The following is a 15,170-nucleotide window of genomic DNA, read 5'->3' as shown; positions in this document are numbered from 1 at the left end:
GACGAACAACTGAAAATGAGTGGCTCCCTAGTTGTCCTTGACCCTCCCGGGCTTTGGAAAAACAGAATTAACCATCTCATCATGGGATGGTTTTCACCATCAGGAGCCCTCCCCTCCCAGAACTGTGAGCACTCGACAGTTAGTGACTGTACATGCCCAGCCCCTGGCTGGGTGTGTGGCACTGAGCTGAGAAAAGCAATCAACCCTTAGAAATTAAAAAACTTTTAATCAGAGAACAAACACTCAAACATGAGGGTAGGCGTTTCTACCCTGGTCCACAGAACACAGATCATTAGTTACACAGATACCACAAACACACACACACACACACAAATGGCTGCCAACTTTCCACAGGGCCTCTGACTTCTACCTTTGGTGTCAAAACTCTTGCTTGAATACACTTAGCAATTTGAGTTCCCACCCCTACCCCACCCCTTGGGTATATATCAGGCCCCTTGCTCAGATACAAATAAGGCAGAAGTTGGGCGTTTTCAGCCATTTGAAAACCAGTTCACTCCCCACTGTGGTGTGGTCAGCTGCTAAGTTCCCATTTTCAACAAACCAACTGGTGCAACTCAAGGTGCAAGGTTTTAAATATCCCAGGGGCCCAGAGCATAGACTCTTGAACATTTTTTAGCACCAAAAATAAATAAATTTATATTTAAAAAAAAGAAACAAAAATATGAAAGAATATTAAAAGTGCCAGAGTCCAGTATCTTTGTAAGATTGTTTGTGCTTCAGGAAACAGGTGACTGGATCATGTAGCAAGTGGAACACAAAAGCTCAGAGCTGAGGAGGTGCCATCAAAAGAGCTGGTCACGTGGTTCCCTGAAGTGAGACTCAGTTGTAGAACAGGCCTGGCCATGGTGAGCAGTGAATGCAAGGGCTCTAACTCCAAGGAATCACCTGGCAACGAATAGCACTCCTCTATGAAATGAGGCCATTCATTTCCCCGATTCCAGAAGCTTCAAGGCAAGGGCAGCACTTTAAAGTATTGGTGTTCCCCAACTTGGAGCCTATAGTAAAGTGCTTGTGAGTGGCCAGGTTGGACAAATGATGGAGGAGGAACATTCCAGAAGTCATTTCTGTGCATCACTATTTTTGCACCAAGCACATCTTCTGCATAGATCGTGTGAACCATGTGGAGACAATGATAATCCACTGCAGCTTTCATAACTGAATCCAGCTGTTTACAGCTTTAACTTTCATGATAAATTTGGTCTCTTCATTTAACCAACCATTTGAAATGGGAGACTATGGGAAGGGGTAGCATGTGGATGTGGGAGGGATCCTTTTGAGTGAGAGGTCTGGGAAACTAGGAGTGGAAAGTTCTTTCTGTGAGATGTTAGATGTTACAGATTCTTCTTGGCTTTTTGTGGGTTAGTTAAGAAAGTACTAGGACAGACCTGAGATGAAGGGAAGGAAAAGGCTAGACTTTTTTTTCGTTTCAATAAAGAACAAAGTGCTGATATTTTGCAAACAATTAAACCAAGGGTATACTGAAGGAAAACTTTGAAAATTAAAGCCATGAGTAATATTAGTAACAGTAACTGCAATTGAATACAAATAGAGGGTTACTGAATCATCTCTTTGTTTTAATGTAAAAGAGTGTATTTGTTATATCTGATGCGTATTTGTAGCTCACACTTGGTGAGTACTCACTATCTGATAGGTACTTGGTTCTAAGTGTTTTGCATCTATTTATGTTCACAGTAGTCTTTTGAGGTAGTAACTAGGATTGTGCCCATCTTACAGATCAGGATACTGAATCCCTGAGAGGTTCCATGACTCTCTGTAGATCACCTGGCAGATGGCAGAACTGGGACTGAAGTCAGTAAACAGGGTCCAGTCTATCTGACTTCCGAAGCTCCAGTTTTCATTGTTTTAATGAAACGTGTGTAAATTTTCTAATCAATCTTTATTACCAGAGAGATTAATTACTCACTGCAGGGAGGGGCTTACACTGGGATGGTTTCAACTCTGGGCCTCGGAGGAACATTCTCAGATGTCTGGGAGCCTGCTGCTACCCAGGGGTCATGGGGAGGATTGCTACCTGCTACTTTGGAGTGTGAACTCACTGCTGTCGGCTGAGACCTGAGCAGCAGCACAAGGCTTTCTGACAATGTTGACACTGATATGATTTCTCCTGGGTGTTAATTCTCTGGTGCTGACTGAGATGGGCCCTAAGGCGAAAGGCTCTCCCACACACACCACAAGCATAAGGCTTCTCCCCTGTGTGAGTTGTCTCATGCTGCATCAGATTTGTTTTCTGCACAAAGGCTTTCCCACATTTAGCACACACATAAAGCTTCTCCCTGGTATGAACTCTCTGATGCTTAGAAAGGCATGAGCCCTGCTGGAAGGCTTCCCCGCACTCCTGACAAACGTAAGGCTTCTCTCCAGTATGAATCCTCTGGTGTTGGATGAGCGGAGTGCCCCGAATGAAAGCTTTCCCACCACTGTCACATTTATAAGACTTTTCACCTTTGTGAATTCTCTGATGCTTAGAGAAGCACGAGCTCTGGCTGAAGGTTTTCCCACATTCCTGACAAATATAAGGCTTTTCTCCGGTGTGAACTCTCTAGTGGTAAACGAGCTGAGCACGCAGGCTGAAGGTTCTCCCACAGTCACCACACATATAGGGCTTCTCATCTGTGTAAACTCCCTGGTGCTTAGAAAGGCATGAGCTCTCCTGGATAATTTCCTCACATTCATTCTGCTCAAAGGGCTTCTTTCCGGCCTGAGTTCCCTGATGCTGAATAAGGTGGTTACTGTGGGCCAAGACTTTGTCACACTTGTTAGGTATCAAGGGCTTCTTTGTAGTGTGGATTAACTGATGTTCTAAGAGACATGCACTTTGGCTGAAGATCCTTCCACATTTGTTACATTTAAAGGGGTGCTCGATCCCGTGGAGGGACTGATGTTTGATGAGGGAGGTCCTGTAGATAAAGGCCTTCCCACAGTCCCCACATCTGTATGATCTCAATCTAGAGTGGATCTTCTGGTGCCGGATGAGATGTGAACTTTGCCCAAAGGCTTTCCCACAGTGGTTACACTCAAAGGGCTTCACCCTGGCGTGAATCAACTTGTGCTGAGTCAGGTATTTTCTGCAGTGGAAGGTTTTCTCGCATTTGTTACACTTAAAGCGCTTCCCACAGATCCTTGGATGCTCTCTGTGCTCGGGTTTCTCATATAAGATCTCCTGGCTCTCACTGAGTCCTTTTTCTCTATTGTGAATGCTCTGGTGGCAAGTTAGGGTTGAGCAGCAAACAAGTTGCTCACCACACTCCTGACATTCGTTAGGGGGTTTCCACAGCATGGATTTTCTGGTGCTGAACAAGGTGTTCATTGTGGCTGAAGGTCTTCTTGCATTTGGCACAGCTGTAGAGCTTTTCTGTAGCGTGCATGGACAGGTGTCGAATCAGGTGGGAGGGCCGGCTGAAACTCTTGACACATTTGTGACATTTGTGGGGCCTGTAACCCGTGTGAACCCTCTGGTGTTCACTAAGGTGACTGTTCCGGTAAAAGGCTTTCCCACATTCGTTGCATTTGTAATTCTTCTCTCCACTGTGAACCCTCTGGTGGATCTTTAGGGCCAGGCTATGGCTAAAGGTTTTCTCACACTCATCACACTTATAAGGCTTCTCTGCAGTGTGAACAGACTGCTGTTGGACAAGAAAGGAGCTCTGCTTGCAGGCCTTCCCACACTCCTGATCCTCAGGGATCATTTTTGCAGCATGAATTTTCTGATGTTGGAGGAGGTATCTGTTGGAGTTGAAGGTTGCTTTGCATTTGGCACATTCATAGCATTTCTGAGTATGGGTCTTCTGATGCACAGAGAGATGAAAGGTTTGGCTAAAACTCTGGCCACATTCTTTACAATTGTAGGTTTTACCTGGGGGTGGTTTATGACACTCAAAAGGCTGTGAGTTGTGATCTGCTGGACAGTCACCATCTTGACTCTCCCATGGTTCTTCTTCAGTGTGAACTTTCTGATGACACAGAAGGTGTGTATTCTCACTAAAAGTTTCCCCGAACTTGTTATACACATAGGATTTGTAGCCTGTGTGAGTCACTGGTTGCATGGAAAGGCAGGAACGCTGGTTGACATCTTTCTCATACTCTTGAAGCACTGTGGGATGCTGCTCCCTGTTGTGAAGAATCCAGTGCTGGATCATATGGTAACTCTGGCTGAAGCTCTTCCCACACTCACTGCACTCATATGGTTTCTCCCCTCCCTGGATGGTATCCTGCTGGCTGTGGTCTGAGTAGCACCCAAAGTCATTCCCACATTCCTGAGACTTAGCTGGTGCCAGGCTCTTTTCAGGGAGATCAAGTGTCATGGAACCCCCTCCTGGGGAAAGGTGGGACTCAGGACTGAGGTCTGTCTTGAGTTCATGGCTCTTGAATTTGTGGCTTTTGCATTCTGTGGGACTTTCCAGACTGATAATATCAGACCTCAGAAGACTTTCTGAATCTCCTAGCAAACTATCTAACCAGGTTTGGCCTATGGAGGCTTCTCCCAAATGGGAGTTCCAGAGATCATCCTTGGAAAAAGTCTCAGTAATCTCTTGGAAGAGTCCTTCTTCCAAGAAGTCCTGAGGCAGAGGAGAAGTCTCAGCTATGCCTGAAAGAGAGGGCAAGTGCAAATGTCTCCTGTTCCCTAGGAGTTAAAGACAGGAGCTGCAGGCTAAGAGTAAACAAGAAGGAGACCAGGTGATGCATCCTGAGTCATCTGATGCATCCTGATGTTGGCTGGGAAGAGAATGAAGGAGGCAGGGCCAGCATGGTGATCCGGTGGGTACTGGCATCACAGGAAAAAGAGCCCATTTCAAGAGGTATTAGGAGGGGGAGCTGGGGGACTTGCTTAGTGACCCAGTGGCTAAGACTCATGCTCCCAAGGCAGGGGACCCCAGTTCAATCCCTGACCAAGGAACTAGATTCCATGTGCTACAACGGAGACCTTGACATAACTAAGACCCAGCACAGCCTAATAGACATTTTTAAAAAAGGGGGGGTGGGTGTGGTGCTGGGCAGCCATGGAGGTTCCAGAGGGATACTTGCCATCATCAGCCCCATCAGCTAAGGCATACTTCCTAGAGAAGTGCACTCGGGGAAAAGAGGTATAAATGATGACAACATAATACCATGTCACCACAGGAGGACTTATTTGGATGTGGCTACACAAGCTTGGAGTCAGCCTGGATGTCAAGGTGGCAGAAAGGGAAACGCATGGTGCCTAGGTCCATGTGAAACACCTGTGTGCTCAACAGGAGGCTACAGAAGGTCCACGCTCACGAGAGGTGAACCAAAAAGAGTTGCCTGCTGACAGCTAGGGTGCAGGCTGAGACTGAGCCATGCAGCCCCCACACCATGGCCTCTGGTTCAGGGGCCCTTCTCCTCATGTGAACCGTCAGTCTAACAATGAGAAAAGCTGCTGGCACCCCAGAGAGGGTCCCTGACTCTCCCTTCAGGGATATCTCAACCAGCACACCCGGGAATCCTGACTGCCTGACTGATCCCCCAGAGAAACTGTGGCCTGGGAGAGGGCAGAGTGAATGCTCTTAGCTGTGTTTAGGCCCAGGCTTGAGTCACTAACAGACAGGCCATCTGCTGGGCCAGAAGGAAGGATGGGCCTGCCTGAAGGCAGGTGAAATAGGCAGACCGGGAGGTCCACAGTGCTCAAGGGGCACAAGACAGAAAGGAGGAGAGACTAACTCAGAGAATGGAATGCTGAGCCCTGCTGAGTCTGGAAGGATGCAGAGGGGACAGAGGAAGGGCACCAAAACAGCCATGTGCTGAACACAGAGGTACACGGAGAAAAGGTATGCAGGGCGAGGCTCCCCAGCCTGAAGCCAGCGCGTGGCAGAGTGAAGCCGAGAGGCAGGGGGTGGAGATGTGTCAGCAGACCTAGTGGGCGGGATGGAGGTCCTAAAGACAGAGGGCCTACAAAGGACCACACCCCGTGAGCTCCCTCCACCCTCCCCTGGGGGGGCCTGGCTGCCCACTCACCAGTGTCTGTTGACTCTGGGCTTTCTTTCACCAGGGCCTCCAGCTTTTCCCCACCATCTGGATGGAAGGTCAGGTTGGGTCCAGGGGGGTCTGTAAGGAGAGAAAGGCACTGTCACCAACCAGATGACATCAGGATGGGGGGCCATCGGGCTGCTGAGCAGGAACTTCCTGGGTGTCCTGATGATTATTCAGCACCTGATCCAGCTCTGCAGGGTTCCTGGCCCAGTGGAGGAGAGGGACCCGGTCACAATCCAGGGTGATCAGAGATGTGACCACTGGGGCTGGGGACACAAAGGATCTGTAACAGCTCTTGAGAGATAAAAGAGAGTTGCCAGGGAGAGTCATGTACCTCCTCAGTCATCCGTGATTCACTCATTCTCCCATGGACTGGACATACCAGAGGCCTCCATAAGATGGGCCCCATGATGGGAGTGTGTAGGGGGTCCCAAAGACCAATCCTGCTTCCTACCCTCTGCAAACTTCCTCAAGGGCAGGAACAGAGTTGTAATCCCAGGGGATACCTGCTACAGTGGGGAGACAGCCACTGCTGACTTCAGAGATGAGAAGCCGTGAGCACAGCAAGTAGGTTTCATTTGGCTTTTAGCTGAAAGAGGACAAGGAAAGAGATTCTCCCCAACGGCCCCCAGAAGGAACCAACTATGCCCATGCCCAGATTTTAGCCCAGTCAGACCCATCTCCAGAACTGTCAGAGTCAGTGTATGTTGTTTTCAGCCACACTTGTGGCATCTGTAAAAGTAGCTACAGGAAAGGAATACACTGCTAATAAATACACACAGATGAGTGTCTGGAGGACTAGAGGAGAGCATTCTAAGTGCTGGCCTGGCACAAGACCTAGTTCTTAACACACTGACTCCCGCTGCTCCCTCTTCTATTCATTGAGCCCTCAAAGCCAGTACTGTCTGTTCCAGACACAGGGGCTCCACCAGGGAGCAGCTCGAGTTCCTGCTGCAGAAACTACGGCAGAGGGAGACAGACCATAAAATGAGCGGTGAGCAAGCCAGGCAGGGGAGAGGCAGTGAGTGCTCAAGGGGTTGCAGTTTGTCTTAAAGGAGTGAAGCCCCTGAAGTGTCAGCTGGAGGAATTCCTCTACCATGAGGAAGAGGAAAGTGCTGATGGAGCTAGAGGGCAAGCACAGGTTTCTCTTCCCAGGCAGTACTGACACGTGGGGTTGGATAGTCCCTGAAATTCTGGAGTGTGTGGCAGCACCCCTGGGCTCCACCCACTGGATTCTAGGAGTACACCCTCCACTCCTCCCAAGTGGTGACAACCAAAAAGGTCACCAGGCACTACTGATGTCACAGAATCAGGCAACTAAGCACAGTGATCTGAGGCGCTCAGGAGCCAGGAGATCACCCCATGGGTGACAGAGAGCCATGGGTGATCCTGAGCAGGGCGGTGACTCCCCAGGGCAGGGGTGGCACTCACTCAGCAGGAAGAGGTTCCAGTAGTTGTCCAACGCCGTGTCCCAGAACAGGTCTCCCTGCCCCTGCCCCAGCTGCTCCCAGTTCTCCGAGGTGAAGTCCATGGCTATGTCCTTGAGGGTGGCAATTTCCTGGAATGTAGCGGGACTGGGGTCAGGGAGGGGCCAATGGCTCACCTCAGTAGCCTCATCCGCCACATGCCAGGCCTCTGGCAAAAATCATCTTGTGAGACGCTTCAGATGTGAGATCTCATATTTTCCAGGCAAGGACAAGGAGTCTAGAAAAGGAGACGTGCTATCCCCTCAAGGTCACAGAGGCAGGTCTGCCTCATCCTAACATCCACCTACCTACCTTGACTTTTACTTTTTTCAGTGTTCAAGATTTTACGTTTTTAAATTTTTTATTTTAAAAATTCAAGCATAGTTGATTTACAATGTGTTATTTTCTGCTGTACAGAAAAGTGATTCAGTTGTATATACATTCTTTTCCATATTCTTTTCCATTACAGTTTATCACAAGATATTGAATAGCTCTCCAAGTTATACAGTAGGACCTTGTTTACCCATTCTACAGTTTGCCTCTGCTCATCTCAAACTCCCAATCCATCCCTCCCCTACCCCCTCCCCTCTCTGCAACCACAAGTTGGTTCTCTATGTCTGTGGGTCTGTTTCTGTTTCATTTCCATTTTCATTCATTCATTCAACAAACACCTCAAGGCTTTCTGTGTGCCAGACTAGTAATGTCCCTAGGGACCCAGAGATGAGTCCCAATTAGTACCTGTCCCTGTGGAGTGCACAGTCTGATGGGACTGACAGATATGGGCAGAGACACCCCAACCTGGTGGATCTGTGTTACAGTGGAGGAGGCAGGGGTGACCTGGGAGACCAGAGCAGGGAGGAGCTAACGCTGCCCAGGAAAGGTGGGGAGAATAAACTGAGTCTTGAAGGCTATGGAAGATTTACCAGCTGGAGATAGTGGCTGCAGTATATTCTAGCAGAGGGAGGAGCCTGATCAAAGGCAGGAAGCTGGAAAGTATGGAGTAATATTTTCACACAAGGCCAAGAAGGGAGTAGTACAGCTTGTGTGAGGGAAATGGAAGAAGAGGAAAGAGGAGGGCAGGACCCAAGCCATGCAGGGATGGGCTGAGAAACCTGGATTTTATCCAGGGGGCAATAAGGATTTCTGGAAGGGTACTGGGCAATAAGGATTCCTGGAAGGGTACTGGGCAAGACAGTGATGGTGTGAGAGCTTTCCTTTGAGACTGATTGGGGGCGGGGGGCGGGCATCATAAGACAGTGAGCTGGAACAAGGCAGGCCAGATGTGCAGCCTCTGGGGATGACAGGTTGGGATGAGAGGGACACTTGACTCACCTCAGTTGTAGCTGATGGGGACCCAACAACCAGTTCCTCATTTAAGCTCCCCCTCCTTCCCCTCCACAATCCTGGCTGGCAGCGCGGCAGAAAGGACTAGGAAACTGGGAGAAAGTGTGCCTTCCTCCTAGAGCTGACTCTCTGGCCATGCTGGAGGAGCTCCCAAAACGTCCGGAAGTAGGAAGAGTGAGGACGTGCGTCTCCCTGCAGGAATCACACAATTCTATTTACTAAAAGCACCCAGCCCTAGTGCTGCAGAGCCTACACAGCCCCCCTTAGCACTTGTCAGGGTTAAGTACAGTCCGTAAATATCCACGTGGGAGATGTGGACGTTCAGATCTCTCACCTTGCTGGAACCTTCTGTCTTGCTCACCACTGTGGGCACAGTGCCTGACACACAGTAGGGACTTGTATCATCCCTAAGACTAGAGTTCAGGCAAGTCTTCAAGACTGTGCTATTTCTACAACAGCATGATTTCAACTTTTTTTTTAAACCATGACCCACAGTAACACAGATAATATATACTATGACTTCTCATTTGCATACATAACTGAACAAAAGCTTCGTGAAACAATACTTCATCTTACAAAGTAGGGTGGACTAGGATGTTTACCATTCTATTCACTTCACTTAAAAAAAAATATATATATGGTCACTGCCCACTGGGTCATTCTCAACTCATAACAAGCAAAACACTGTACACTGGTGTGGCCTCTATGTACTTCCTTAAGTGGCATATATCTACGGGTGTTGAAAGCACTCCACGTCATGAAGCCACACCACAGGTCCAGAATTCTTAAGCTTCTGGGCCAAGTATGCTTTAATTCAGAAATTTTCAGATAATAAAAAGGTAATCCACCATACATGGCGTAGTTCATTAAAATCCCAGTACAGGGGGGAGGGGAGAGGAATAAGGGGAGCATTTCATAACTGAACACTTCAATATTCCAAGAGTGGAGGTAAAAATATCCACTCTAGCTAGGATAATTAAAAGTAATAAATCACAGCATTTCTAGTCAGGTTCAGGCATCAAATTCATGGAAAAAATATTTGGTTTTCAGAGCTTCTAGATTTTGTGACTGCAGATAATGGAATGTGATAGGCCTAAGAAGTGAAGTGAAGTGAAAGTTGCTCAGTCATGTCCAGCTCTTTTCAACCCCATGGACTGTCACCTGCCAGGCTCCTCTGTCCATGGGGATTCTCCAGGCAAGAATACTGGAGTGGGTTGCCATGCCCTTCTCCAGGGTATCTTTCCGACCCAGGGATCGAACCTGGGTCTCCTGCATCTCAAGCAGATTCTTTACCGCTGAGCCACCAGAGAAACCTCAGGCCTATAATAAGAGCTAATGTTTTACACAAGGATTTTCCTCACAAAGAGGTTAAGACTTGACTTGTGAGTGTAAGTCAATCTACAGATTTAAAAAAAATTTTTAAGTATAGTTAATTTACAATGTTGTGTTAGTTTCTGGTATACAGCAGTGATTCAGTTATATGTATATATGTATATTCTTTTTCATATTTTTTCCATTATTATAGGATACTGAATATAGTTCCCTGTGCTATACAGTAGGATCTTCTTATCCATCTTATATATAGTAGTTTGCATCTGCTAATCCCAAACTCCCAATCCATCCCTCCCTCAGTCCCCCTCCCAATTGGCAACCACAGGTCTGTTCTATGTCTGATCCGCAGATGTTTTATCTGGCCTGAGTTGGCATAGAATGTTTGGTTTGTTTTTCTTTAAAAATTTTTATTTTGGGTTGCACTGGGTCCTCATCGCTGTGCAGGCTTTTTTCTAGTTATGGCAAGCAGGGTCTACTCTGTGCTGTGGTGTGCGGGCTTCTCATTGCAGTGGCTTCCCTTGTTATGGAGAACGGGCTCTAGGGCATGCAGGCCTCAGCAGTTTTGGCTCATAGAGTCTAGAGGGCAGGCTCAGTAGTAGTTGTGGCACACAGACTCAGCCGCTTCATGGCATGTGAGCTCTTCCCAGACCAGGGATCGAACCCAGGTCGCCTACATTAGCAGGCAGATTCTTTACCAGTGAGACACAAGGAAAGCCCCGGCACAGAATGCTTTGACAGAAAATTCTTCTAAGTAATCCCAAACTCAAAAGCTGGGAGATTTCACCTAAAAATTCAATTTCCAGTTTCTGAAAAATCCTAGGATTTGGCCACATGGGGTCTGCATTCCCACAGAGCTAGTTTGTTGGAAGCCATTTCAAGCTCTCCACCCCTTAGATGGGATGATCCCTCTGAGAGGCCGCACAGTCCTCACCCAGACTCTTCTCTTCATTTCCTTATCGGCCTGGCCCTCAGACATCTGAATTTGAGAACTCTATGGACAGTTTCCAAATCCCATTCTGTCCACATCTCATAAACTCTTAGACCTGGGAGGGAAGAAACTGGAGCCCTGAGGTGAAGCTCAAGGTCACCCACTCTGTCATAGTAACTTAAGGCAAATCATTACCAGACTGGAAAGTCTTAGGCCCTGGAGCCAGGGAGTCCTGCCTCTTCCTGGTGTGGGACCACGGCCACATCATTCACCCTTTTTGTGTGTCACTTTCTACATGTACAAAATAAAGCAGAAAAATAGCAACCCACAATCTCTTATCTACAATTCTAAAAACAAAAGGCTTAGAACCAGAACTTCATTCATAAATTGGTAGTCAAACTGAACCCAAATCGCCACAGGCTATGCATAGTCTTTATTCTCCTTCAGTGTGATTAACGCCTTTTCCAGCAGAAATATTCAATTTCCAAGAATTGCCCCAAATATCACTGGGGGTGTGGCCTAATTATGAAATACTGTTGTTTGGTTTGCGACTAGATGGACTGTAGCCCGCCAGGCTTCTCTGTCCATGGGGTTTCCCAGAAAAGAACCCTGGAGCGGGTTACCATTTCTTCCTCCTTCCCCACCCAGGGATTAAACTCGCATCTCTTGCATCCGCAGGCGGGTTCTTCACCACTGAGCCACCTGCGTGCCCCCGTGCTCAGTCGCGTCTGACTCTGCAACCCTAGGGACTGTAGCCTGCCAGGCTCCTCTGTCCATGAGATTCCCCAAGCAAGAATACCGCAGTGGCTTGCCATGCCCTCCTCCAGGGGATCTTCCCTACCCAGGGATAGAACTCGCGTCTCCTACGTCTCCTGAATTGGCAGGCAGATTCTTTACCGCTGAACCACTCACTGAGAAGCCTTGAGCCGCCTGGGAAGCCCCAGTTAAGAAATACGCACACTATTAACTTTCTAAAGTCTAGAAAATTCTGATGACGGGGTAGCTGCTGCGGAGATTACAAGAGAAAATGTGAGAACAGCACCTGGCACACAGATAGCGCTCAAATGAATGGTAAATATCTTGAATTCCTAAAGAACTCTCATTCATTCATCCCCCAAGATCCTGCCCAGCTCTGCCGAAGACTTCAGGCAACTCACCACCTCCTTCAGTATCAGTTTTATCATCCAAATAAAATGAAATAGAATCGTTCCTCTCAGGGCGGCCGGTTAGCGTTGGAAAGCACTTTAGCAAGATGCGGTGGTGGTTTAGTCGCGTCCGATTCTTCGCGACCCCAAGAACTGAAGCCTGCCAGGGTTCTCTGTCCATGGGATTTTCCAGACAAGAATACTGGAGTGGGTTGCCATTCCCTTCTCCAGGGGATCTTCCCCACCCAGGGATCGAACCTGGGTCTCCTGCATTGTAAGCGGATTCTTTACCAACTGTGCTACCAGGGAAGCACGTTAGCAAGATCCTGATCCTTTACTCCGAACCAGCGTTCGAGGCTCCACCTAGATAACCACAGCCCAAAGCGACGCGCCCAGAGCCGAAATCGCCCCAGAAGCATTCCGTCATCCCTCGGGAAGGACCTTGCCCACAAGGCTCCAGAGTCTTCAGTGAGCCCAGCCCCGGTATATCCTCACCTCGAGACTGCAATCCACTGAATTAACAGACACGACGGGAGCCAGGCGGGAGGCGGAGACGCAACTGCTCTCACGCGCCTCCTCGTATCCACTTCCGGTGCCGGGCGAATATCTTCACGACTACTTCACCCAAGAGCCTCTGCGCCAGAGCCAGGACTGTTTCCCAGAGGGCTGTGCGAAGGCCTTCCCTTGTCTTCCCATCTCCACAGCCCCTTGTCTTTAGCCGGCCCGCTGAGCACGCTGGGAAATAGACTAGAAAAACAATCGGCCCCAGGTGGCATTTGGGTATTGTAGACAAGGTTTTGATAGGCAACCAAATCAGTCTTCTGCCTTTTCGAGAAGATTGAGAGGGTTTTCCATTTCTGAAGGAGACAGAGTGTCACCATGGAAACACATTTAGGAGGAAACAATTCCTGAGGGGACGCGCGATGGTAAGAGGAGGAGTTGAGGCGGGAGAAATGAGACTGTGACCTCTGATTGGCGGGAAAATGCCTCGGAATGCGCAATAGAACCAGAAAGCGTTCCACTAAAGGTGGAATAGGGTTGGGCGATGAGGGAATAATCCATCCCCCAGCCTTGAGTCAGCGGACTGGCCTGCCGCAAAGGTGCCTGGGAAATGGAGTTCCCAGGCAGTCCCAGTCCACAGGCAGTCGGGAAGTCGGCATAGGCTGCGCGGGCGCAGTCCTCCCTCTGGCGAGAGGATGCGCGCGCAGCGCCTCCCGCCCTAGCGGAACTTTCCGCAGGGCAACTGAGAAGGTGAGTCCCAGTTCCCCTGGAGGGTCAAGAGAGTCTGGCTGCAAATATCTGTCTGCCCACTCAGCTCGCCAAATCCAGAGGTGAGGGGAAGACGAGGCGGAGTAGGGGCCTAGCCACAGTTCGGTCGTGGTGCCTGTGACGTCAGCGCGACCCTTTGTGGGAGACTGAGCCCTCGGGAGCGGGGATCGCGGGTCAGGATGAGAGAATCTTCTGGCCTCCGAGATAACCTGTCAGCTGCAGCTGTCCGGTCTTGGTGGTGGGCGTGGATACAACGGAGACGGGCAAAGCTAATGGAGAGTGTGACGGAAGCCCCGCCTTGGTACTACGTCATCCGTGGTCCCTGCAAAGGGAGGGGCCGAGGCAAATCATTTCACTGTTACTCCTCCTGCCCGAAGGTGGAGTCTAGCCGTTAGCTCTTTTGCTGTGCTGCGTTTCAGGACCTGCCAGGAGGGATACAATACTTAACACACTCCATATGTTCAGAAAATATTGAACAAATCAATAAAGAAAATGTATGAATGAATGATAAAGACTGACTTGAGTGTTGGAGCCTTGGTTTTGAGTCCTGAGCTAGCCAGATGACATTGAAATGGTGACTTCAGCCCTCGGATTCCTTTCTTCTATACATATTTATTGAGAGTTTACTATAGCTCTTTCCTTTTGTGACTTTTTAAAGTTTCTTACTTATTCGTTTATTAAGCTTGTGTTCCCCCACTAGAATGAGCTTTGTCAGGTCAGGAGCTGTTGGTTTCCTTTGCTGCTGTAGGAGTTCAGTGAAAAATTGAATAAATGAATGAACTTAGCATGTGTTGGTTGCATAGCCAATTCTCAATAAACATCAATCATTATTTTTTACTCCCACGTACAGCAAGCCTGAGTCAGCCTCTCCACGTTTATTCATTTACAGGACACAGTTAAGATGGAGTTTCCAGCCCAGTGAATCTGAGGGCCAGATCGTGACCCCATAAAGGTACCATCCCCTCGGACACATGCCCCTGAAAGCCTATTCCCCACCAGCAGCCTGTTCCTCTTCCATCTCTTGTGTGTTGCTTCTCTCAGACTTCATTCCCAGGAGGAAAGTTATCATGGGCATGGCAGTGGTTTCAAGGGCAAACACTAGAGTTTCATGAGTCTGCCCCAAGAGGAACTAGAGAGATCTGAGAGGCTCAGAGCTTAAGATATAGAAAGAGGAAAGGGAGGAATCGAAATATTAACAAATGAAAGATGATAACCAGTAACATAAAGGACTTTCCTGTTCTTTGCAGTTGATAGAAATGTATTCCACTTATGCCTCCAACCATTTTCAAATGTGAGCAGGCTCAGTAGTGTCTGACTCTTTGCAATCCCATGGACTTCAACCTGCCACGCTCCTCTGTCCATGGAATTTTCCAGGCAAGAATGCTGGAGCGGGTTACCGTTTCCTCCTCCAGGGATATTCCCAACTCTGGGAACAAACCCGCGTCTCATGTATCTCCTGCATTGGCAGGCAAATTCTTTACCACTAAGTCACCCAGGAAGCCACTCTGTCGAATAGAAACTGTTAAAAGCCCCATTTCACCATTGAGAAGACTGAGGCATAGAGAGGCTAAGTAACAGGCCCAGCAAAGAGCACATCTGGAATTCAAATCCAGGCAGCCTGGGACTAAAGCCTGGGACTGTAAGGACTCCTCTCCTTGC

The 15,170-nt window shown here is 48.5% G+C and overlaps 2 protein-coding genes across 27 annotated transcripts in view; one reads left to right on the top strand and one right to left on the bottom strand.

Moving 5' to 3' along the window:
* Positions 1 to 206: 206 nt before the first annotated feature.
* ZNF473 (zinc finger protein 473) lies at positions 207 to 13,144 on the bottom strand. Of its 2 annotated transcripts, XM_086353906.1 has the most exons (5): positions 12,738 to 13,144; positions 8,826 to 9,029; positions 7,459 to 7,585; positions 6,013 to 6,102; positions 207 to 4,627 (listed from the first exon to the last, which is right to left on the bottom strand). In XM_086353906.1, exons 3-5 carry the CDS (start codon positions 7,556 to 7,558, stop codon positions 3,300 to 3,302), a joined length of 1,518 nt encoding a protein of 505 aa, XP_086210032.1. In that variant the 5' UTR covers positions 7,559 to 7,585; positions 8,826 to 9,029; positions 12,738 to 13,144; the 3' UTR covers positions 207 to 3,299. The 2 variants fall into 2 exon arrangements, with proteins under 2 accessions (XP_086210032.1, XP_086210033.1); XM_086353907.1 differs by lacking the exon at positions 8,826 to 9,029 and having other exon boundaries at positions 12,738 to 12,876.
* The window catches only part of VRK3 (VRK serine/threonine kinase 3), a 34,948-nt gene continuing 32,661 nt past the window's right edge, over positions 12,884 to 15,170 (top strand). For 10 of the 25 annotated variants that reach the window (XM_086353900.1, XM_086353883.1, XM_086353889.1 and 7 more), the window contains exons 1-2: positions 13,374 to 13,573; positions 14,401 to 14,463. The gene's annotated coding sequence lies outside the window, so the exon portion shown is untranslated. Of the gene's footprint in view, positions 13,169 to 13,373; positions 13,574 to 14,400; positions 14,464 to 15,170 lie in introns of those variants that run through there. The other 15 variants (XM_086353884.1, XM_086353890.1, XM_086353893.1 and 12 more) reach the window with 4 other exon arrangements.

The sequence above is a fragment of the Bos grunniens genome, chromosome 18, assembly GCF_055505025.1.
Source record: "Bos grunniens cultivar Pamir isolate PY7600 chromosome 18, Bosgru_T2T1.0, whole genome shotgun sequence".
NCBI classification, from domain to species: domain Eukaryota; kingdom Metazoa; phylum Chordata; class Mammalia; order Artiodactyla; family Bovidae; genus Bos; species Bos grunniens.
Note: the sequence above shows the minus strand (reverse complement) of the source record. Positions and strands in the feature narration are given on the sequence as shown.